Below are 25,860 nucleotides of genomic sequence, written 5' to 3' on the forward strand. Positions count from 1 at the left end.
GAACATAGAAATCAAAACATTAAGTCACAACCAGACATAAAAATTAATGCCCAAGTTTTGTTTTGTTTTTTTTTCCTCCTTAGTTTAATTGAAAATTAGTAGGGAAAATAACCCCAATCAATTTTTGGAAGTCTTGGATAATTTTCCAATCATGGCCTTGGCCAAATTAAACCTGCCCAGAATTCTTACCCAAGTCATTTCTTCCTGGGTGCTCTAACAAGGACTTGATCTCTGCTTCTGTAGTGACACTTAACATAAACACTCTAATTATCATTTGTTATCCTCTTTTCTAATTGTGAACCACTTCAGGAGAATTGTTCCATCAACACTCAGCCAAGGGCCAGATGCATAGTAGGTGGTCATGAATGCGTAAAAATGTTAAAATGTCTCGGAAAGGCAAACACTAAAAACACATTTATTAAATGCATATTCTCATTGGAATTGTTGCTTCTGTGATAAAAGGGCACAGGCTCCAGTGGGTGAATCTGATGAAATCATGAGGCCGGAATGATACCCAAAACGTCATCCCTATGGTCACTATTGTCAACACCTCCATTATACCAGGGAGGGGGAAAAAAAAGAAATCACAACTTTTATCAGCATTCTGAGGTCCATAAGATGGCACCAGAAGTTCATAAAAATTGGTTTCCAACAGGAAACTTGAGTAGGATGGATAAACTGGTCAATGTGATTTAATCTCCATTTAGGCAATTAGGGCAACTGGAAAGTCCCTGAATCTCAGCTCCTCACAAGTCCAACAATACAGCTGGGCTGGTTTGTGCAGAGAGTGCTTCTTGTTTGTGTCAGGACCCGACCCGTTCCACGAGCATTGGCTGCATCACTCCCTCCCAAACTCTTTAGCAATAGCATGGGAAGCAGCTCTGCTGCTTGCCCCCCCCCCCAAGCCCCCCGCCCCAGACAGCCTTGGCTCACACAGCTGAGTTGACACACTTGCTGAAGAAGCTTAAATCCCATGGGGACGGTTGGGAAAGCTGCCTTGTGAGAGTGGAAAAGCAGGAGCCTCCACCACAGCTGCTTTGCAGCTGGGTCACAAAGGAGAGCAAGAAATCCCTCGACACCATAAAAGGTAGCGAATGATGGGAAGGCAATCTCAGTGCCTCCATTTGTCACTGGCAGGGAGCCACTGGCTCTCAAAGCCACATGCTCTCACAAGAGGATAAAGCCAGATGTAAATAATTCCCTAATTTTATACTTTTTTTTTGTAGAAAGCTTCAGCAGTAAAGGAGAGAGAGAATTGTCTGATTTATTTAGACCCAAAATTTCTTTGATGACTTAACCAGGGTACTGAAGAAAACACTGGATTCAGTAACAGAAACGTGAATCCTAGTCCGGTTCTGATACCAAAAAGGTGGAACCAAGGAAAGCCACTAATTTGAATAGGTTTCATTTTCCTCATTTGTTGATCAAAGGACCTAGGTTAACAAAACCCTATTGGCTACAACTCCCTGTTTAAAAAGTGAAATTCAATCCCGGGACTCAATCATTGGTTTAAAATTCAGATTAAAGAAAAATTGAATTCTGAATTCCAGTCATCCTCTTTTGCTTCCACTGCTTTTCAGTCTATGAGAGGGAAGAGGAATTGGCCCTTTTCCCCAGAGCCAGTTAGCTAACACTGAGGTCGGGGGTAGCAGCTGAGACTAAAAATCAAGTGTAGCTTATTCTACGTACTAACAAATGAAAATAAACGGAGTTTGGATAATCGATCCATTTATCTTCTTTTGAAAGTACTTTCAAGGGAAAGATGCCTATCAAAGGTGTAATGTTCTAGAAAAGTTCTTCCACCAACCAGGATATATATATATTGGAAGTGTATACTATGCTTGTAAGTAATTCCGGTTGGCCTGAAAATACCCTGTCTATATACCCACTGTTCTAGAGTAAAAAATACATCACTCCCTTCCTGGTTTGGACAAAAATTCTATAGTAAACCTGATTCTTTCTTAACCTCTCACAAGCGTTCACCTAAATTAGAAGAGTCAAACCAGGGCGTTTGTAAGCCGGCACTGTCCCACCAGAGGGAACCTCTAGGCTCCATTCGCAGCATCCATGAGGTCTCACAGTGACCTCGGCCTCCCATTCCCCAACACACTCCTAACAAAGAAGGCATTAACAAAGATATCCTTTCACAGCACAAGACCATGGGATATTTGTCAGGCATAATTAAGTTTCCATTCATCTCTGCTTCCCAAAACACATTTTTCAAGTAGTCTGTTGTCTCAGCACATTACAATTCTGCTTTTATAAGTTCTAGAATAAGAACAGAAACATGACAGAAGGGCTCGCTATGTGCCAGGCACTGTGCCAACCGCTTCACATGGACTGTCATACTCCCTCGGAGATAGTACCATTATCTGTTTTATAAAATAAGAAACTGAGGCCTAGAGAGGTTCAGTACCTGGCCCCAGGTACAATGGCTACATCTGGCTGAGCTGGGGTTCAAACAGAGACATTCTGGCTGCAAATTTTGTGTCATTACATTATAACCTTGGTCCGGAAGTCTATTAACAGGAATCATGGTGCTACTTGAAGATAATCTCTGCAGAGCCGGGGTCCACCTATCCATCTCTTCCTCATCATGTATTTTGAGAGTACCTACCACAGGCCTACCACTGTGTCGGGCACAGGATAGGGGAAGATAAAATGATACCACTCCTGGTCTTAGAAACTGAGTAATATCATGGTGACTCTGGAAGCAGGCCCTCACCAATTGCAAGATAATACTTAAAAGGGCTCTTGTTAGACATATGCTTAGTACATAAGGAGAGAACAGAAACCAAGACATCTATTCTGCCTGCATGAGTCAGGGGAGGTCTCAAGAAGGAGGTGGTATACTTCAGCTGGCTCACAGATGGAGGAAAAGTTGGCCAGAAATCAAGACAACTGACTATCCACTCAGTCCAAGTGCTGGTGGCTTAAAAGTTCTCTTTATAAGATCCAAGTTAAGAAAATTATTTCAAAAATCAGTCTAATGGAGAATTTTTTCCTTGTTTTACCACCATTCAAAGGACCTGCAGCTTACAAAGCTTCATTTGATACCAACTCAAAACATCTCTTTGATAAAATAAGGTTATTTGACAACAAAACTTAGCCAATACCTACTTTCTGTCAGGCCAGTGAATCTTGGGCAACTTTCTGTGAATAATAATTTTCTGTGACTTACAAAAAAGATCTAATGCAAATAGCATTGTTTAATAAACAACATTCGTTCACTTTAACTTCCAAGAGTGTGAAGGAGCCAGAGGTAGAACATACAAGATTACAAGAACCTTTAAACTAGGTGGGAAGGGGGAAACACACACACGTACACACAAGCAGCAAATGGTCAGAGGCTGGCACATTACCAGCAGAACGGTTTGTATATATAAATGTGCATGACAAGCATATCGCTGAACTGGCTCATTCCCAAGTCCTAGCAGTACAGTGTGCTAGTTGACACACACATGGATTTTGGCATTATTGCAAAATAAAATTCTCTTTCTTTCTCTCTTTCTTACATATGAGAAAAACATGTAAAATCCCAAGAAAATATGGGCCACTAATAGGAAAATTTGAGTAGAGAGGTGGCATGGAGATGGGAGAAGAGCATGTCTGAACTTCTTTGCCTCTAGATAGACAATTTAATAGTAGTTCGGCTCAAGGCGAAATGATCACTGTCAACATCTCAGAGCCTCTTGACTTTGGTAGGAAAAACAGGTGATGAAGGCGGCAGAGAACTCATTAAGCATCAACCTCCCCAACTGTCTTCATCACATTCTGAAGTTTGACATCTCAGCTGCCAGGTGTATCTGTGAGATCCAGGAGGGACTGATCTGACACACCAAATCATGAGAGCATTTTTAGCAAAGCAATGCAAAGGTATATAGGATGGCAGTGTAGTCAGCTTGACATCATTCCTTGTACAACTGCTATAAATACAGAGGAGGTGTTGCAAGAAACATACTGACCTACCCAAATGCTGGAAATGGAATGCATGAGCACTTTGGGGTACATGACTCCAGGCCATGAAAACACAAACATGGTACCCTGAAGACTTGGGGAAAGATATAAGCTATTAAATCACGTAATCAATTAAAGCAGTTTTTATTTAAAAATAAGCATAGATGTGTTACCGTGGACACCTGATGAGGTCAGTCGGTAGAGCATGTGACTCTTGATCATAGGGTCATGAGTTTAAGCCCCACATTGGGCATGGAGTCTACTTAAAAAAGAAAAAAAGAGAGAGAGAAGCACTGACAAAGAAAGAGGGATACAAGCTTGGAAATCACATAGATCTGAGAGTGATCCCCTCAAGAATAATCCCTAAATAGCTGGGCTACTTGAGCAAATTGTTTAATGTGTCCAGAAATTTAGTTCCTTGCAGGGATAAGAACGATACTTCCTGATGAAGTTTGTAACTGAGGCAGATCATGTAAAGCTCTTAAAACAGGATGTGGTATACAGTAAGTGATCAACATATGTTAGCTATCATGATGTCTATAATACGAACAGCAATAGCTACTGTTCAATATCTTAAAAGGATTAAGTGAACTAAAATATATTTTAAAAAGCACAGCACAGCAACACATTGTAAGCACTCAAAGAAAAACTTAGCTCTGTTCTTAACTAGAACTTTTATACTTAAATCCATTTGTTCAAAGGTAAGTCAGAGAAAAAGAGGATTTCTTTTTCAAGTATTTTACATAGCATTCTTATAACACACCCACATGAAGAACTCGGTGACTCAAAAGACTCAGTTATCAACCAAATTGTCTCTTGTTCTGAAATGTCTTAGAATGTCGTAGGCAAAATCCAACCTTGAGCTCAGAGAATTTGAAGAAAAGACAAAACAGAATACCGAAGCTCAAAACTGTTACAGTAAAAAGAAATTAGAACCACTTTTGATAAAATTGGGAAATCCATATAAATACCAGTGACAGTTTAAGAACACCTTTCCCCCCACCCAGAAATATGTATGTTACAAAAGGTCCATTTTCGCTTCTCAAATCCTGACATGATTTGGCAAGGCCAGGCTGAAGTAGCTGGCATGGTTCAAGCTGCTACTGATCTTAGAATAATAAGAAAGTAGAATTATCGTTGACTCTCAATATTTCAATATGCAGATGCCTGGTATTTCATGGAAGGAAATTTTAGTTAATCAAAATATAATTCTCTTCAAACCTGTCGTGCTTCACACTTAGTTTTCTTTTCTTTCTTTATTTATTTTAAATTGTGTTATGTTAATCACCATATAGTACATCATTAGTTTTTGATGTGGTGTTCCATGACTTTTTTTGCGTGTAACACCCAGTGCTCCATGCAATCTGTGCCCTCCTTAATACCCACCACCAGGCTCACCCATCCCCGCATCCCTCTCCCCTCTAAAATCCTCAGTTTGTTTCCTGGAGTCCATAGTCTCTCATGGTTAGTCTCCCACTCTGATTTCTTCCTCTTCATTTTTCCCTTCCTTCTCCTAATGGCCTCCAGGCTATTCCTTATGTTCCACAAATAAATGAAACTTATGTTAATTGACTTCTTCTGTTTGACTTATTTCACTCAGCAAAATCTCCTCCAGTCCCATCCATGTTGATGCAAAGGTTGGGTACTCATCTTTCTGATGGCTGCGTTATATTCCATTGTGCATATGGATCCCATCTTCATTATCCATTCATCTGTTTAAGGGCATCTTGGCTCTTTCTACATTTTGGCTATTGTGGATTTTGCTGCTATGAACATTCGAGTACATATGGCCCTTTTTTTTCACTACATCAGTATCTTTGGGGTAAATACCCAGTAGTGCAATTTCTGGGTCATAGGGTAGCTCTATTTTTAATTTTTTGAGGAACCTCATCATTGTTTTCCAAAGTGGCTGCACCAATTTGCATTCCTACCAACAGTGTAAGAGGGTTCCCCTCTCCACAACCTCTCCAACATTTGTTGTTTCTTGCCTTGTCAATTTTTGCCATTCGAACCGGTATTAAGGTGGTATCTCAGTGTGGTTTTGATTTGAATTTCCCTGATGGCTAATGATGTTGAACATTTTTTCATGTGTCTATTAGTCATCTGTATGTCTTCTTTGGAGAAGTGTCTGCTCATGTCTTCTGCCCATTTTTTGACTTGATTTTCTATTTTTTGGGTGTTGAGTTTGAGAAGTTCTTTATAGATCTTAGATATCAGCCCTTTGTGTGTAGTGTCATTTGCAAATATCTTCTCCCATTCCATGGGTTGCCTCTTTGTTTTGCTAACTGCTTCCTTTGCTGTGCAGAAGTGATCTTGACAAAGTTTCAAAAGTTCATTTTTGCTTTTGTTTCCCTTGCCTTTGGAGACATGCCTTGAAAGAAGTTGCTGTCGCTGATGTTGAAGAGGTTATTGCCCATGTTCCTCCTCTAGGATTTTGATAGATTCCTATCTCACACTGAGGTCTTTCATCCATTTTGAGTTTTATCTTTGTGTATGGTATAAGAGAATGGTCGAGTTTCATTCTTCTTTATACAGCTGTCCAATTTTCCCAGCACCATTTATTGAAGAGACTGTCTTTTTTCCATTGGATATTTTTTCCTGCTTTGTTGAAGATTAGTTGGCCATAGCATTCAGAGTCCATATCTGGGCTCTCTATTCTGTTCCACTGGTCTATGTGTCTGTGTCTGCACACTTAGTTTTCAAAGTAAATGGCTCCAGATATCTGTGTCAATATTTCTTTGTTTTTAAAAACAAGCAATAAGAAGTACTAGAGAGGCAATGTATAGAGAAGTAGAAGGAAGTACAGAAAACTTCCAGAGAAGTACAAAAGCAGAGAGCTTTTGTACTAAAGGCTAGATAAGAAAGGAACAAAGTAGAAAAGGTACTTTTACATGTACCTAGATTAACTAGATTAATGACCAAATGTTTAGATTAACTAGAGTAAATGAAGTTAGAAAAGAATGAAAAGTTTAAGCTATGTGTCTACACAAGGCTCACTTATAATAATTCATATTATTTTTAAGAAAGATTTTATAAAACAGGATGTACCTTTTTTTTTGTCAGGGATAGTGACTGTTTTAGATGTTGATGGATTACAAGAATACTACTAAATCCATTCATTTGGAAGATATATGGCCATGTTCACTATCATTTTAAAAAATTCCTCAGAGTTTTAAATAAAGATCTCTTAACTGTCTTTAATACAAATAAGTTATTTTAATATTTGTTTCAAATTGAGTGGTACTGTGTTAATGGAAAGTTAATACTTTCTAAAGATCATAAATGAACTCGAGCAAAACTGTAGTGAAACCATGAAAAAGAAAAGCTTGCTTCTTCTATAATCATCATCAGTGTAAATTCAATTTAATCACTTCCAGTAGGGAATTTTTCATATTGGTTGCCATCCTATCAAACTTACATGTCAAGATAATTCTTTAAGAAAAATGTAAAAATATTATGATAATATCTATGAAAGCTATTATTATTCCTGGCTGCCATACATCATACTTAAAAAAAAATAGAGGATTATCTGTATTCTATTACACCTGTCAGAAGAACACATATTCATTATCATCACTACCACTATTCATGAAACTCACAAATTCCCTCTGAAATGAGTGATTTATATTATGCACTCTTCTGAGATTACATTCCAACGGCTATCGGAACAAAATATATGGCCAGAAGATCACATCCCACTACGTTATTAATAGGAAAAAAGGAAAACAGTCAATTTTGCATTTTTTCATTCCTATCTTTCAATAATGATAAACATTTCTATATTCATAGGAATACCATATCTTTTTACTGAGACCAAGAGAAGAAAAATTATTTTACACCCCAAAATGTCGTTATCCAACTATTTGACCCTTTAATTCACTCTTCAATCCCTTTTTAACCCAGAGGATCTTTGACATTTCTTTTTTCCATTTCAAGTTTCTATTTAAACTTCAGTTAGTTAATATATAGTGTAACATTAAAGAATTTAGTGAATCATCACTTACATACAACACCCTGTGTTTATCACAAGTCCACTCCTTAATACCCATTTACCCCTTAAACCATCCCCGTGCCCACTTCCTCTCCAGCAACCCTCAGTTTGTTCTCCATACCTAAAAGTCTGTTTTATGGTTTGCCTCTCTTTTATCCCCAAGTTCATCTTTTTTGTCTCTTAAATTCCACATATGAGTGAAATCAGATGGTATTTTCTTCTTCTCTGACTTATTTCACTTATCATATACCCTCGATCTCTATCCATGTTGCTGTAAATGGCAAGATTTCATTCTTTTGATGATTAATACTCCATTGTATAGACAGATAGATAGATACCATATCTTCTTTACTCATTCATCAGTTGATGGGACATTTGGGCTCTGTCCATAATTTGGCTATGGTTGATAATGCTGTTATAAACATCAGGGTTCCTGTGTGCCTTCGAATCAGTATGTTTGTATCCTTCAGGTAAATAACTAATAATGCAATTGCTGAATTGAGGGTAGTTCTATTTTTAACTTTTTTGAGGAACCTCCATACTGTTTTGCAGAGTGGCTTCTCCAGTTTGCATTCCCATCAACAGTGTTAAGAGCGTTCCCCTTTCTCTGTATCTTCACCAACATTCTTTGAAATTGTTAACAGACAGAATGAAAGAAAAATATAAGTTCTATTTTTTACTTACTTTAACCTACTTCAAATATTTTTTTCCTTTCCAATTACTTATATAAAACACACTGTTGCCATTTATCCTTTAAAATCTTCATTCTTCCTTCTTTCATTCTTTTCTCCCACCATGCAACACCAAAATAACTTATTTGTTCAACAAATAGTTATTGCTGTACAGAATCCTCCCTTGGCATCTTAAAAAACGAGAACAACTGAATTGATATCCTAAACTAGCTCTCATTCTAGTGGGGAAGACAGACAAGAAAACAGTTAACAATAATAGACGGTGACAGAAATGCTTTCTTGGGAGAACAGATAATGGAAGAATTGAGTCAGCAGGGAAGTGTAGTGATGTATCAGTGTTATAACCTGACAGAAAACTTTTATGTGAATTGGCGAATATCTGTTTCAGAGTCATTTCACTTACATCCATTCAATAAATATTTATTGAATAACTATGTGCTAAGCACCAAGTCAGTAACAGTAATGAATATCCAGGGCCCCTACTCTTACTGCCTAAAAAAACAAATGATAGTAATAAATTAGTATTCAGTAGATTTTCATGCACGCATACAATAACTCTGGAAGAAAAGCTCTAAGGCCGTCTGAAAGAATCAGTAACTACTTTATGAATGGTAGTGTTAAGGACAAGACTGGATGGATGGGTAGGACTTTGCCAACTGGAGACAGGAAAAAGATATCCCTGCTGCTGGGATTCATATGCCATGGCCACGGCATATCTGGAAGAGACAAAGAATGAATAGACGTAACATACTTAGGGAGCTATCAGAAGTTTAATGTTGCAGGGTTAATTGATGGTGAGACTAAACAAGAAAGACTGCAGCCAGCCAAATAATAAACAAAATTCAATATCACACAAAGACATATAGATTTTACTGAATAAGAATCATGCCATCGTTCTTTCTGCTAATGGTGACATTTATTTTGACCTTATAATATGCATACCAGGCAGTGTTCTAACTGCTTTTATGTACATGCATAGACTCATTTAAATTCTCACCAACCTCTCAACAAGGGAATCTTTTGCTTTCATTACGTATACAAGTTGAATGACATAACAAGAAATTAAATAACTTGACTAAGATCGCAGAGTTAATAAATGGTAGAACAATCTAGGCAATCTAGAGCCAGTGCTCATATAAGTGTATCCCCTCTAACATGACAGAGTGCTAATGGAGAAGGGAAACCTGCTACATCTTCAAATGTATTTTTTCAAAATATCTGTTTCTATAATGTTAAAATACTAAGAATATATCTAATGAGCATTTGCTATGTACAGTATGCTATAGGAAAACAAAAATATATACCACATTCCATAAATACCTGTGATTCCCAATATATTCACACATAGATATAGACAGAGACACAGATTGAGATAAAGAAACAGAAATAGAAATAGAATCACAGCTAAGATGCGCTTATCAGACACAGAAACCCCTGGAGCCATAAACTTATAGGCAAAGTATACTTTTAAGTAATTTTGATGACTTGCTGGAGGCTGAGTGTGAAGTAGCTAATGAGTAAGAGATTCCCAAAGGCCACAGAGCTTGATGGGCTTCCAATCTTTCATGGTCTTTACTTCCAGGAACCCAATGAGGTTCTCAAAGTAAAGAACCAAAGAAAAGATCCTTTTCTGTGAAGTCAGGGAAAGGAGAGTAATCCTTGTAAATTATATGCAGAGCTTTCTCAATAACAAAAGCCCTCCTCAACAGAGTGAGAGACTATACCAGAGCCTTTCACAGAGCTGAGGAGAAATGGCACTCTTATTTCATCTTCCTATCTCCTTTTTGTCTCATGGAAGGTGGTGAGAATGGAGTAGCTACAGAAGCAGAAAAAATTGTGAAGGCCACAGGACAGGGACACTGGCCAAATGAAAGACTGAGACTTAATTGAATGATTATAGAACATTTCCCCCTCCATCACACCTTACCATCACAACAGGACTCTAGTACAATAATAATGGAATATGCTTAAAAGCTGCAAGGCATAGAGTCTCTCTGAGAAATAGTACTAAAGATAACCTAACACCAAGAGAGAGAAGATGAAAGTAAGGACCCGGGAAAAATTTAAAGCCTCCAGCTCCAATAGCTAAAACAAACACTGAACTATGCTGAACTACTAGTCAGATTAACATAAATCCTCACATTAGAAGCCTATTAATTTGGATTCCTATTACCAATTCAACATGTCTGGCATTCAACAACAAAAAAAAATGACAAGGCACGCCAAAAGGAAAGAAAAACATAGTCCAAAAAGACAAAGCAAGTGTCAGAAACAGACTCAGATGTTAGAATATGAAACAGATGGAACTGTCAAGAAGGGAACTTAAAATAGCTATGATTAATATGTTAACAACTCTAATGGAAAAAGTAGACAACATGCAAGAACAGATGTATAATGTAAACAGAGAGAAAGGAATTCTAAGAAAGAATTAAAAGGAGATGCTAGAAATCATAACTGAAATGAAGAATGCATGTGATGGGATCATCAGAAGACTAAGTATGGCTAAGGAAAGAATCAACGAGCTTGAAGAGAGGTCAACATAAGCCTCCCAAGCTGAAATACATCATTACACAAAAATGAATGAAAAGTACAAAACATACAAGAACTGTGGGAAATTTTCAAAATATGTAACACATGAGTAACTGGAATATCAAAAGGGAAAGAAAGAGATCAGAATTGAAGAAATACTCAAAGTAATAATGATGAGAACTTTCCAAAATTAATAACAGACACCAAACTACAGATTCGGAAAACTCAGAGAACATCAAGAAAGATAAATTAATAGTAAGCCTAGGTGTATTATATCTAAACTGTAGAAAACCAAAGGCAAAGAGAGAAACTTGAAGGAAGTCAGAGGACTTAGACCTTAACATGGAGGAACAAAATTCAGAATTACATTGGCCTTCTCATCAGAAACCATTAAGTAAGAAGACAGTGAAACACTCAAAATGTTAAGATAGAAAAACAAAGAAAAATACAACACAAACCTAGAATTTTATATCCCACAAAACTATCCTTAGAAAGTGAAGTAGAAATAAAGACCTTCTAGGTAAATAAAAACTGAGGGAATTCACTCGTTCCTCTAAATTGATATATGGAAAGAATCTCACAAAATTTTGTATCTTTTCATGATAAAACACTCAAAAATCTAGTAACAATAGCATCAAAAAGAATGCTTGGGAATAAACTTCGCTAGGAGGTAAAAGACTTGGGACACTAAAAACTACAAAATATTGCTGAAATAAATTAAAGAAGACCGAAATAAAGGAAAGCCATTTTGTGTTCATGGCTTAGAAGACTTAATATTGTTGATATTGTTAAAATGTCCATACTACCCAACACATCTACAGATTCAATGCAATTTTGACAAAAACACAAAAGGCATTTTGGCGGGGGGTGGGGGAGGAACTTTCCTAAAATTTATATAGAATCTCAAACAAATCCAAATAGCCAAAACAATCTTGAGAAAGAAAAACAAAGCTAGAGTTCTCAGAGTGATTTTAAAACATTAAGAGCATAATAAAAACAATGTGACATGGGCATTGAGATAGAAAAGACAGACCTTTAGACAGTGGAACAAAAATAAAAGTCCAGAAATAAACCCTTATATATATGGCCAAAGCCATGCAACTGAAGAAAGGATAATCTCTTCAACAAATGGTGCTGCAGAAACTGGATATCCACATGCAAAACAAAGAAGCTGGATCCTTCCCTTACACAATATATAAAAATTAACTAAAAAAAGGTTAAAAACCTAAATGTAAGATCTGAAACTATAAAATATCTAGAATAAAACAAGAGAAAAGCTTTATGATAGTGGATTTGGCAGTAATTTGTTGGATATGACACCAAAAGAACAGGCAACAAAAGTAAAAATAGACAAATGGGACATCATCAAACTTTAAAAAGTTCTGTGTAGCAAAAGGAAAAAAAAAGAACAAAATGAAAAGGCATCCTATGAAACTGGAAAAAATATCTGCAAAACATATATCTGAAAAGGGGACAATATCAAGAATATAGAAATAACCTCTATAAGTCATCAACACCATCAACAAAATGCAAATAATCTGATTAATCTGCTCCAAAGAACAGGTATCCAACAAGCATATGAAAAGATGATCAACATCACTAATCATTACAGAGATGAAAATCATAATCAGAGTAAGATGTCACTTCACACCTGTTAAGTTGGTCACTATCAAAAAAAAAAAAAAGAGAGATGATACAAAAAAATAGAAAACAAGTGTTCATGAGGATGTGGAGAAACAGGAAGTCTTGTATGCTGTTGGTGGGAATGGAAAATGGTACAGCTGCTATGGGAAACACTTATAGCCATTCCTCAAAAAATGAGAACTAGAATTACATGATCCAGAAATCTCTCTTCTGAATATACAGAAAAAACTGAAAACAGGATCTTGAAGTGCTATGTGCAGCACACCCATGTTCACTGAAGCCAAGAGGTGGAAGAAACCTAAGTGACTACTGACAGATGAACAGATAAGGAAAATGTGGTCTATACATACAATAAAATAGTATCCAGCCTTAAAAAAGAAGGAAATCCTGTCATAGTCTAGAAAATAGATGAACTTTGGAGACAATTCTGTTAAGTGAAATCATCCAGTCACGAAAAGACAAATGTGACATGATTCTCCCTGGATGAGATATCTAAAGTAGTCAAACTCTTAGAAACAGAAGATAGAATGTCAGAAGCCACAGGGATGAGAGGAGCTATTGTTTGATGGGTAGAGAATTTCACTTCTGTAAGATGGAAAATTTTGAGAGATTTGAATGTGCATATGGTTAACACCACTGTACTATTTGCTTAAAAATGGTCACGATGGTAATTTTATGTTATACGGGGTTTTTTGACCACACAACACCCCCCCATACACACACAAGAGCAAAGTAGAAAAAAAGTAGAGAAGAAAAAGAAGCCTCGGACAATAAGTAAAAAATGGTTACAGAGGCGCCTGGGTGGCTCATTGGGTTAAGCCTCTGCCTTCGGCTCAGGTCATGATCTCAGGGTCGTGGGATTGAGCCCCTCGCATCAGGATCTCTGCTCAGCGGGAAGCCTGCTTCTCCCCCTCTCTCTCTGCCTGCCTCTCTGCCTACTCGTGACCTCTGTCAAATAATTAAATAAAATCTTTAAAAAAAATTGGTTACAAACATGGCTAACATTAATTCAAATATATCAATAATCACTCCAAATGTGAATGGTCTATGTATATATCAATGAAAAGACAGAGAGTGTCAGAGTGAATAATAATAAGAAGAAGAATAAAAAGAGACCAACCATATGTTTACAAAAAACCCACTTTCAATATTAAAGCTGATAAGTAAAGCAAAGTGATAAATAAAGATAAACCATGCTAATGCTAGTCAAAGAAAGTTGGGATATTTCTTTCAGACAGAGTAGATCTGAGAAAAAAGCAAATTATTACACACAAAGAGGAGCCTAATGAGAAAGTCAGGAGATACCAGGATTGAATACAGAATGTGACAAAAGAATTATAATATATGACAAATACGTGAAACAAGCTGACTGAATGGGGTGAGGGACCAAGATGCTAATCTATGTTAAGTCTGAAAATGAATGAAGTGTGTAAAACAGAAGGGAAAAGAAATAACACATAAGAACAGTCCTCTAGATACAAAGCTCTTTCCCATGGCAGTACAGGTGAACAATTCTAAAACAACTATATGTGAACAGTAGTATACGAACAGATAAGAAAATGCATGGTGGATGGTGGAAGCCAAGTTTCTCTCTGTTGAAATAGAAGTTACAGATAAAGAAGAAAAGGAAACTATAAAGATTTGTACGGTAATAAATTAGAGCTGAAGGCATCAATATGAACTTGTGTTTATATGTAAATGAACTTATTTATATATATATATATACATTTATATATAAAAATAAATATATAAAAGAATTTATATTTATATGAACTTTTGTTTAGTATAAAACAGATACAGTTACATATAGAATATATTATCGGTATATGTATATACATTGGCTAGTAGACAGCCATACATTTCTGTCACCTGAGAAGAGCCCAGAAGCAACAATACCCCAGTAGCAGTAAGTACACCTAATAAGTACATCTCGGTTCTAAACCATTCCCAAATAAAAGGACCCAGGTCTCCTTGGAAAAATACCTGATTCTAGGACTTGGGCCATAAATATGCAAGATGAGTCTGGAGCATGTTTTAGTGACAGAAAGTAAGAAAGTTCCCAAAGGAAAACAGTCACACAAACACACAATGAAGGTATGTCATGGGGATGTAGAGGCCTATGGAAAGAGTTTCTATTCATCAAAGCTGGGCAAAAGAACTAACCTGAGCAACAAACTAAATAAAATAGTATCCTGTTATAATCCAATGTGTAAACGAACATAAAATATTGAATGATAACTGGGGAGAAGAGACAAATCTCTCACGCAGAATAATTCCAAATAATTTATGCTGATATTGTCTCCTTAAGGACATTATATATGGACCATACATAGCCACCGCCTTTCAAAGACTACAAAGTGGAAAGAGAGGGCAAAAAAGAAAAAAAAAGTCTTTACACAGGAGAAATCTGATAAAAACTACCTCAAGACAGGTCATCAAAGTTAAAACAAACAGTAATAAGTCATATTGATAATATATGAATATCCGTGATTTGATATGATGGGAAGGATACTTTATGATCTTCCTCCTCAAAACCAGTAATTCCAGTTTAATGACAAAATTTCAGCCAAAGACCAGTTGAGGAATATTCTACAAATTATATGACCAGTACTCATCAAAAAGCAAGCAAAGCCTGAGAAACTCTCGTAGCCAGGTACAGCTAAGAAGGCAATGCAGCTAAATGAAATGTAGGACCTTGGCACAACAAAAGTTCAGCAGGGAAAAAGTGAAGATACCTGAATAAAACAGAAACTTAATTTAATAATAATATACGAATATTGGCTCATTAATCATGATAAATGTACCATAGTAGAACATGAATTTAATAGAGAAAATTGGTTCAAGGGCATACTAGAACTCTCTGTACTAACTTGATAATAATTCTGTAATCTAAAACTGTTCTAAAAGTGTTTACTTAAAAAATTAGTTTCTTAAAAATCTAATGTAAATGCCACAAAATTTTAGCCTTTGGCTTACCTGACTTGAAAATATTTGTATTGTATTTGTTACAAAATTCTCTTTTCCTATATGCTCAAAATCATCTATAACAACAGCAAGTTCATAAGATAAAAATCTTTTTAAACACCTATTATGATTCCAATTGCTAAATGGGAAGATGAGATTATTCCAGGCAAAGGAAAAAACTCAAGGAAAATTGAAACTACTTCCTCCATGTATTATGTAGGATTTAAGTATAAGCATTTAGTACAGGCATGTCAGCAAAAGATCGTAAATGCCCAAATTAATGAAGTGAATTTCTTCTTTCAAAATTACACTTTCAGAATTACACTTCTTACAAAATTTCCACTTTGAAGTCTTTGAAAGAAGGTAGCTATGTATGGTCCATATATAATGTCCTTAAAGAGAGAATATCAGCATAAATTATTTGGAATTCTTCTGCATGAGAGATTTGTCTCTTCTCCCATTATCATTCAAATTTAGTGAGCATAAAAACAAAGTTATTTTTCTCGGCTTGTGTTCTGGAGATTCCAAATGCATCCACATTATAACATTACCAACTGTAGTTTCATTTGTTTTGGTTTTGAACTAATTTAGAAAAATAGCTATTTTTTGAGTAGTCCTAGGCCCAATGTGAGTAAATGTTTCTTTCAAAATGCTGAACTTGGTGATATCTCTGTCCTGATGCTTTCCTACTAACTGTCTACCCATTTTAGAGGAAAGCGATGAACTACACTCAGTAAGTACTTAGATATTTAAAACTGAATGATTCCTTAAGAAAGAAATTACCAGGTTAACATTGTCTCAGGTGTTCTGGCTCCAATTCATTGGTCTACCAGGTAAAACTCAGTGCCTTTTCCACTTATGCGTATTTCTAGAACTATTGCACTCTCTCCGTCCCGCCCCCTTTCAATTTGGCATACTATATATTTCCTCAGAGTTCATTTGGCAGAACGTTCTTTTCTCTGGATGATAAGAGATTCATATTAAAAGGAAAGAATCCATGGCAAATATACTAAGTAGGGCTTTAAATACAAAAAGACTTTCAGAGCCTTTAATAGATAGGATGAATATTAACATATATTAAGAAGGAAATATAGTATGCAGATTTTTCCCACACTAAAAAACTCTTTTAAGCAATGTCTAGACAGACTAATGTATGGAATACATTTTGGGCCTGACATTTTAACAGAAACTATCAAACAATAATAACAGTGGCAAAATTTTGGCACCCTTAAGTTTCACCGTATTTGAAATCCCTCTCTATTACCAAGTAAAATCCATCCTTGCATGTAACATTACTTGCTTGATCAACTTAATATTTATAGTCATCGCAAAGTTCATCAATACATGTCACATATATACATACGTGTGTGTGTGTGTATATACCGAGCAAGGTATTGGTGTACTGTTGGAAGTAGAGACTGGGACAGGATGGAAGACCCGTCTTTCACATAAGTGAAAATAGAGTGCAGACGATAATTGCCAGTTGGGAAGAACATGCACCATAGGCCGAAAAAAAGAAAAAAAAAAAGAAAGAAAGAAAAGAAAAAACAGATACCCTCAGGAAACTATCTTGAACTAAAATAACAGATTTCAGCTAAATCCTATACCTCTGCTGAGGTAATCTCTGTAAGGTATGCAAAGGTATCTTAAAAATATAAGAGTGTAGAGCTCTGGTTAGTAATTTTCTGCTTAAGGTGAGTAAATTTCTGATTTAAGCAGACAGAAATGTTGTTCTTTTAACAATTAATGTTTCAACTCAAGAGATAAGAAATAGAAAAAACTATATGCTAGGGATTATCTTCGGGTTCTATTTCTCGGGGACAAAAATTTCCCAGACTACTAAATCTAACAACTACACTACCTATTTCTATCATTATATGACATCATAATACATATAATACATGGTCTGTGCCCACTTTACACCCAACACCACATGGCTAATATCAAACTGACCCAAGGGTCCTATGTATGGGTGAATCCTGTATGTTGCTGTCTTCCACCTATAGTATTACTACAATGAACATGAGTTACAATGACAGTCAAGAATGTACCTTGTCACTTTTGACAAAGAGCCTCAATTATACCTCGGAAATGAGAGTCCTGCAATGTTAAGCCTTTGGAAAGAATTATGCTTCCCACTAAGAGAAGAAATAAATATCTGGGCAGGTAAATCTCAGGTGTTGTGTCTCCAGCTCAATGTTCTACCAGGTAAAGGTCAGCAGTCACGACACCCAGGCACCCCACACTGCCCTCCCTTTCAGCTGGGAATATCACAGTGCTTCCTTCAAAACCTAAAATAGGAGAGAAATTCTGTGCCATAAATGGTATGCCATATACCATAAAGAGCATATTTAAATAAAAAAAGTAATCTTCACTATTTACATGCATAGATACCGGAATCTATTTTAAATTACCTGTTAAAATTCTTTTTTATTTAACAATTTACACAGAAAGTATCTTTTCATTTCAGAACTGTATTACGAGAAAAATCTAAAAACTGAATGAAGATTTGTTTTAAAAATACATTTTTGTGCATTTGGAAGTTAAGACATTTATGCACATGAGGCACTGTCTATGCATGTTTTATCATAATAAACAAGTCTGGAGAGCAATTGAAATTGTACAGCTTTCAGGAAAATCTAGGTGTGGTATAATCCAGTAAGCCTTGGACCTGATCTTGATTGAACCTCTGTGAACCTCAGTTTCCATCTGTATAGTAGGTGTGTAGAATGAGGCATTATATGAGGACATATTGGAATAGCATATGTAAAATGCCTAGTTCATTGCAGGGTAACAAGTATTAGTTACTTGCAGAAGGCACCCTTCAAATATAATGTGGGTAAATATAAGGAGAACATGAAAACTTTATGGGTTTGTGAACATATCCATGGTCGGGCTGGTTTGAACCTATTTATAAGACTGCAAAAATGAAAACTTTCAGATCTTAGAACAGATGTGGCCTCCTCTGTGTGTGTGAGAATATATATGGAATCTATATGTCCATATCCAGATGTCACAAGCTGGAAAAAAAAAAAGGGCATTGTCCTTTTGCAAAAATAATGATCTAATAACTACTTGGGAGGAAAGATACCTGTTTGTGAAAATGTATGTTGTGGGTGCCACCTTTCCTAAAAATGAACATGGGCTTAGAACAGGATGCTATTCTAACAAGGAAAGCTACTCCAATCTCCTATTAAGAAAAAAAAAAAATTATCTAGTGAGGGAAATATAAAAACAGAATAGAAAGTGTTTCACTCACAAAATGTTTCCGTGCTGGATTACATGACAGGAGAGTCAAAGAATAACAAGCTGGAATTCATGAAGCATAATATATGTAGTAGAAGAATACATCGCTGAGGCTTATTTAAGAACTTAAAGAACTGTAAAGTGAAAGAAAAACGCCTACCAAGTGGTGTGGAATCCCATGCCTACAATAAAAATTAAAGAGTAAGGAAGTAAGATCAAGGTACCTACATAATTGTCCCGTCTGAAACAAAAGCCATGACAAAAGTCGTAAGTCTGACAGCCCACAGCTACACTGGCTACGGATGGTCTGGCTATGACTTTCTCCTAAACAGAAGACGATGAGGCTTTCTTGAGGTGAAGGAAATGCCCTGCTGGTCTCTGTATCCCCACTGTTTACTATGGAGCATGAAATGAAGTTCAGGCTCAGAAAATTTGTGTAAAAATGTCGATTTTTATGAAGGATTTTTTTTTTTTAAAAGACTCCTGCAAGAAAGCCAAGGTATATTTAAGGGAAATACCACTTCTCCATCTCCATCATTCCAATAATGTGGGATGCCAGAGTACGGGGGAATTATGAGGTCTGAGCCTGCTGAGCTATTTAAATTGCACTAGATGATAACTATAGACCAAACACAGAAATCAAATCAACAAAATAACAATGCAATGCAAATTGGTTTAAAAGCAATATAACATTATTTACCCCTACAGAAAAAGTTCACTTTTTTCCCTAACATAGCAGCATGTATATGCAGCTATAAAGCAGCTAGAATTATTTCGTGTGACCTTTAATGCTGGAGGACTTGATCATTTTAATTTATGATTCTGCATTTTAATTTTTATGATTCCTGAGACTACCTGGCAAAAGAAAATATCTCTAACAATGACTTCTACTAAATGACATATAAAATCAGAATAACACTCTGGTATATTTTCAGATATCTGGATTCCTGTCACTTAGTGGCAGTAAGTAGAGTAATTTTAAGATTGATTCTAAATAACAAAATGCGTATCTTGAAGTGAGTGAGTGGTTTCTAAAAAAAGCAAACTACCAGTTCATCATGGTTCACAGTGAAAATAATACAATGATAACTATTACTATCTCTAGAATGCTGTTATGTTTAAATGAGGTAACTCCATATAAAATACTGAGCTGAATATGTACTGTAAATTAAACTTTCTTCTATGTATATATCTTTTTTAAAGATTTAAGTTTATTGACAGAGAGAGAGAGATCACAAGTAGGCAGAGAGGCAGGTGGGGTGGGGGGGAAGCAGGCTCCCTGCTGAGCAGAGAGCCCGATGTGGGGCTGGATCCCAGGACCCTGAGATCAGGATCTGAGCTGAAGGCAGAGGCTTAACCCACTGAGCCACCCAGGCGCCCTTCTATATTTCATTTAATATTTCAGTAGCATGATATATGCAATATTATGCCTTCTCTTTTCATGGAACAAATTTTGCAACTTGAATTGAACATCTCCGTAAGAATCATTCAGTCAGAGTCAACGGGGAAATTTTGTCCCCCTCTCCCTCCAATCTAAACATGGCTGGGCAGTGATTGTAATAAAACAAAGCAAGCCAAATGCTAGCCAACATACAAAATGAGAAGAGCTTCGCTTTAAAGAGAACCAAATGGAAAAATAATCTCAGGTCTAAACAGCAATAATTATTACAAAAGACCCAAGGAAACACACAGCACTGCCCTTCCAGATGGACTACCTCGACACCATCGTGGCCTTGGGGAATGGAACTTTACAAGTACTTTCACAACTGGAGTTTTATGTAGCCCAATTAACTTTGGCTAGACATAGAAATCTGGCTCAGTGCTTCCATGCAGTAGCCAAAATAAAGGTTTTCTGTATCAAGAATTACTGTCAGAGTCTCCCATATCTTTCCTTCTCTCTCACTAACCCAAACCTGGAAAATAAACTAACAGCCAACAAGCTTTTTTTTTGTCTTTAACTACAATTTAAGTCAATATTAATTTTACTGGCTCACAAAAACCACAAAATATTTGGCTTAAATAAATTGAACAGGACAAAAAGAGAGGAAGACCAAGAAAAATTAAAGTAAGGATGTGCACACAAATAGAGAACACACAGCTTTAGAAACAACTATAAAAATCATCTGAAATACCAAAATTATGGAAATGTTATTTCTTCCTTTCTCTCTTAACGCATGCCCAATTTTAAATTCATGGCATTAGCCCTAGGTAACAAAGTTCAAACAAGGAATAAATCACAATTCTAAGGAGAGCTCGTGTTTAGTATTTTAATTGGACATGACATTGGTATGAAAGTTCCATATATTTTAAAGAGATGTCACCTGGGCTCAACTATATTTAAACATGGAGGGTACCAGTGACCCTAAGGCAGAGCTATTCCCCATGGTATCCTGGAAAATTTGTATTTTAGTTACAGTGTCAGACCTAAAAGTGCCAACAGTCGAAAACAGAAGTCTTAAGTTCACGACCTACGATGTCTAATAATAAAAATGTGTTTAAGCACTCAAACTAAACTAGTATTTAGAGGTGATATTTAAAAATAAGTTATAAAAATGGGGAAGTATGAAGTGCTGGCTTGTTTTTAGAATCTCCAATCAGGTGTGGCAAGGGGTTCAAAAAACAGACTCCACTGTTACAACTATTTAATATACAGTGGAAATTTCTGATGTTCAACTCAGAAAACCCTGAGGTTATATCCAATTCTACTATTTAGTAGCTAAGTTATTCCTGGAGATGTTGCTTAAATCTTTGAAGCCGAGTTTCCTCATTTATAAAAAGAAGATATTAGGGGTGCCTGGGTGGCTCAGTGGGTTAAAGCCTCTGCCTTTGGCCTCAGGTCATGATCCCAGAGTCCTGGGATCGAGCCCCGCATCAGGCTCTCTGCTCGGTGGGGAGCCTGCTTCCCCCCCTCTCTCTGCCTGCCTCTCTGCCTACTTGTGATCTCTGTCTGTCAAATAAATAAATAAAATCTTTAAGAAAAAAAAAAAGAGGATAATAGTCAATGTAAAGCTTCCCTAAATTACACTCAATCACAGGCACTCAAGAAATATACACCTGTTTTATGCCCACCTCCTCTTCTAGGGTCTTGGAAGATTACAGCATGTCCACTGTATAATCATGCCATTCTCGTTCACTTACTTATTCAGCACATATCATTGGGAATCAAGTGATGCCTAGAATGCAGGAGTAAGTTTCAATACACATGCTACCTAAAATGAAGGGTTCCATGGGGAAACAAGCTTCAGAACAAGGAAACAAAAAATATTAAAAAGATCAGTCACGTACCCAGCCCTTACATAACTTAAAAACTGGAAGGTACAAGAGACTACAGGAATAATGATACCAATATGGTGAAATGGACATACTGAGATTAAAAAATAGATAAATAAGCGAAAAGTTAGTTCCTCCTCCGTGTCTACAGTCAAAAGATGTAGACTTACATCTGCCATCGATCTGGGAAGTGCTCTTATAGAGATACTGAAACCAGTGCTAGGAAAGTACAGAGAAGGAAAAATAATTGCTTGAAAGACTCAGGCAAGACCTCACAGAAGTAATAAAACTGGGGAGAGAGAGACAAAGGACATTTTTCAGGGGAATAAAAAAAAATTTGATCTATAGAATTTGTCAAAGCATTCTTGGAAACTCAAAATTGATTTGAACTTTTCTAAATACCATAAATACTTACAAATTCTTAAAGAAAAATTTGTATAAAAAACATATGGGCTGTAATTAAGCCACCAAAATCATTTCCTTTTAACTTCTCTTTTAAATATAATTCTTATATAAATTTTACTCTACAGTCTTAAGGCTGATTTAGCTGCATGTCACTTTTACATATATCGCCTGTGGCCAGTTTTGACCAAACAGCAAAAACACCACACCCCATTTCTATTCCTCTTCTCTTGAGACTATTAGCCAATTCCACTTTATAATATATTTAAAGCATTCAGAAGTCAAAATGTGTGGCATTTTCCACCTCGCCAATTCCATGTTAAGTCAAAGGCATATTACTAGGCCAACAAACCCAAAATTAGACAAAGGCAATCCATTGGGATAAGAAATTTGCCAAATCTCATAATTCAGAAAGAAACTGCTAAAGATGGTTGTGGGGGTTTTGGCACTATGAGTTTAAGCTTTTCCATAATAAGGCTTGTATTTCATCTAATCAGCTAGTCGGAAACTATAAAAGTTTTGTTGGGGGGGGGATTAAAATTTGGATTGTAATGCACGAGTCTTTCCTTCCCTTCCATATGTTTCAGTAAATTAAAACTTCTAAATCCTGTTTTTTTAAAGAAATGCCTTCTAGAAAATAAAGCAGCCTGTAAAATCATATTTTTGGTACAGGAACCTTAAAATATTCAGACTTGAAATGAAGAAGAAAAGAAGAACACATGGTTTCTATATCCAAAGCAGTGTCACAGTCTAGGTATATTCAGAATTAAGTACATTTGCGCTTTCATCTTTTTTTTCTTTGCTAAATGACTTTAAAAAAAAAATCAGGCATCTTAAACTTTTATAGATTTTTTTGAAGATGGCCATTTATCAATCTAATTAAAAATGTTTCCATTTGAATTCCATAAGAATATCTCAAAGATAGCAGTTAGCATATTAGTTTCTTTCATTTCTTCTTTCATATTCTTTATCGCTTCATTTTTTTGTATATGGAAAGATTTCCCCATCTTTATTTTATTTTGTAATCTTTATACCCAATGTGGGGCTTGAACTCACAACCCCAAGATTGAGTCCCATGTCCTACTGACTGAGCCAGCTAGGTGCCCATGTTCTCCTATCCTTTAAATGAAAATTGTTTGCCATCATCTTTTTAATTACTAAAAGCTGTTTCCTGGATTTTTTTTTCATTATTTATGTTTTCATGGCATCCTACTTTATAAAAAATGCTATGCTACCATTTCTAAGGCTTTATTTTTATTTATCTATTTTAAAGATTTTATTTATTTATTTTACAGAAAGAGAGCACAAGCAGAGACAGCGGCAGGCAGAGGGAGAAGCAGGCCCTCCACAAAGCAGGGAGCCCAATTTGGGGCTAGATTCCAGGATCCTGGGTTCATGACCTGAGCCGAAAGGCAGAGACTTAACTAAATGAGCCACCCATGCATTCTTCCATTTCTAAGGACTTTTTTTTTTTTTTAAATTTCTTCTGTTTCCTCCAGTTTCCTTCTCCTAATAATTTGTTTCAGTTCCAATATTTTACAGTTGAGGTTTTCTAAATATGATTGACAAGCCTTGTTTGCCCACTGTTGTTTAAAAGCTATTTAATAAAAGCTGAATGGAGTTCCTTAGCTGTAGGTGTGCTTCCCAGATGGCAAAGATTCACTTTTGTGCATCTGGTTTGGGAGCTAGCCATTTACAGGTGGTCTCCAAATGTAGGTACATGGATTTCTTTTCTCTATAGTGATTCAGTTTCTCCAGATAAGAATTCAGACAACAAAACAAACAAAAGTCCATTCCCTCCTGTTACTGCAACTGGTAAACTATCCCAAATCAGCTGCAAATCAGCCAACTGTTTACTGTTCTGGCATTCAGTTACCCCTCACTGCTAGCCCCTAGAAAACTGTCTCACTACTTTTTGAGCTCACTTATGCATAAAGAGTGTATCTATTTTATTAAGCATATCTAAATATATTTTAGTAGTGTATTTTCTGGCCACTGAGTCTGCCTACATAATTTCATTAATAGCATTTTAGTGGTCTCTTCAAATGGCTATGTAATAATTTTAGGTGTTTAGTCTACCATCTTTGGTAGAAAATAAAATATTATTACTTATACATAATTATAAGATACTTCTCTATAAATTCATGCCAGAATTAGTCTCCGGACCTTCTGCTCTATGCTTTTTTAGGAGTCATTTATTGTTATTAATATTGAAGGGAGACTAGGTGATGTAACTAAAATAGCGCAGATAATAAATTCAGTTTAGGACCAAAGGCTAGTTCCATTACTTATTATTATCTGGATAAACTCAGAAAAATTTACCTAAATAGTTTGAACAATCCCCTCTAGTGTAAAATAAGACATTAAGATTACTTTGTAACACATAAAATTACAATATTTCTAAGTCACCATAGTAGAATATTGGTAACTTCTTATGCTTCAAAGTTATCCATGAGAATGTGGCCTCCAAGGTTGCATGTCACATAGTGGGTGGCGAAATTATGGCTCTGCTGCTCTCATGGAATGATTTCTAATTAGTAGGAATTCCAGGTGACACTAATTGACACACATGCAATGTCTTACATAATGCTGGCTATTTGGAAAGAATCAGACCTCGTTCCACAGTGTAGCCAAGTTGGGGCTAATGGTGGTTTACAGAACATAATCTTTACACAAATATTGTTATTGTGACAAATTCATTATGTAATCTATATTTGGGATTCACCATTTCTATTTTTCCATTAAGTTACATGAAGGATCATGACATACCACATTTTATTGATGGCAAACCCTACAGAAATGCATTTGTCTACACAGAGTTCTGACAGTGGTAACCATCTGACAGTGGTTACCTCCTAAGAGCCCTGAGTTAACTGACTGAGACCCAGCACCTTAAACTGTATCCACCTCAGTCTGCATGGAGAAAACCAGCTTCTGAAGGGTGAGGAAGGAAGGTAGTTACTCACTGTTAGAGCTAGCAGTTTCCCATAGGTAAGGTGAGCAGGGATGTGGTCAGTCTTGGATCTCAATGATTCCATATACCAATGCTCTGCTTCAGGGAGTTTGCTTAATCGCATGTACGCTTCACCTGGAAAGAAAGTCATGAACATTAACCTGAGGATATAGCTTTCCAACAGCCGCAATGGCATCACATCATGTTTCCCT

General features: G+C 36.2%; 1 protein-coding gene across 2 annotated transcripts in view; it reads right to left on the reverse strand.

Moving 5' to 3' along the window:
* Positions 1 to 25,860, reverse strand: part of TMTC2 (transmembrane O-mannosyltransferase targeting cadherins 2) — a 434,663-nt gene that overhangs the window by 115,829 nt on the left and 292,974 nt on the right. For both annotated transcript variants that reach the window (XM_046013513.1, XM_046013514.1), the window contains one exon: positions 25,662 to 25,783. In XM_046013513.1, coding sequence (XP_045869469.1) covers positions 25,662 to 25,783 — 122 coding nt within the window. The remainder of the gene's footprint in view (positions 1 to 25,661; positions 25,784 to 25,860) is intronic.

The sequence above is a fragment of the Meles meles genome, chromosome 7 (genome assembly GCF_922984935.1).
Source record: "Meles meles chromosome 7, mMelMel3.1 paternal haplotype, whole genome shotgun sequence".
Taxonomy (NCBI): domain Eukaryota; kingdom Metazoa; phylum Chordata; class Mammalia; order Carnivora; family Mustelidae; genus Meles; species Meles meles.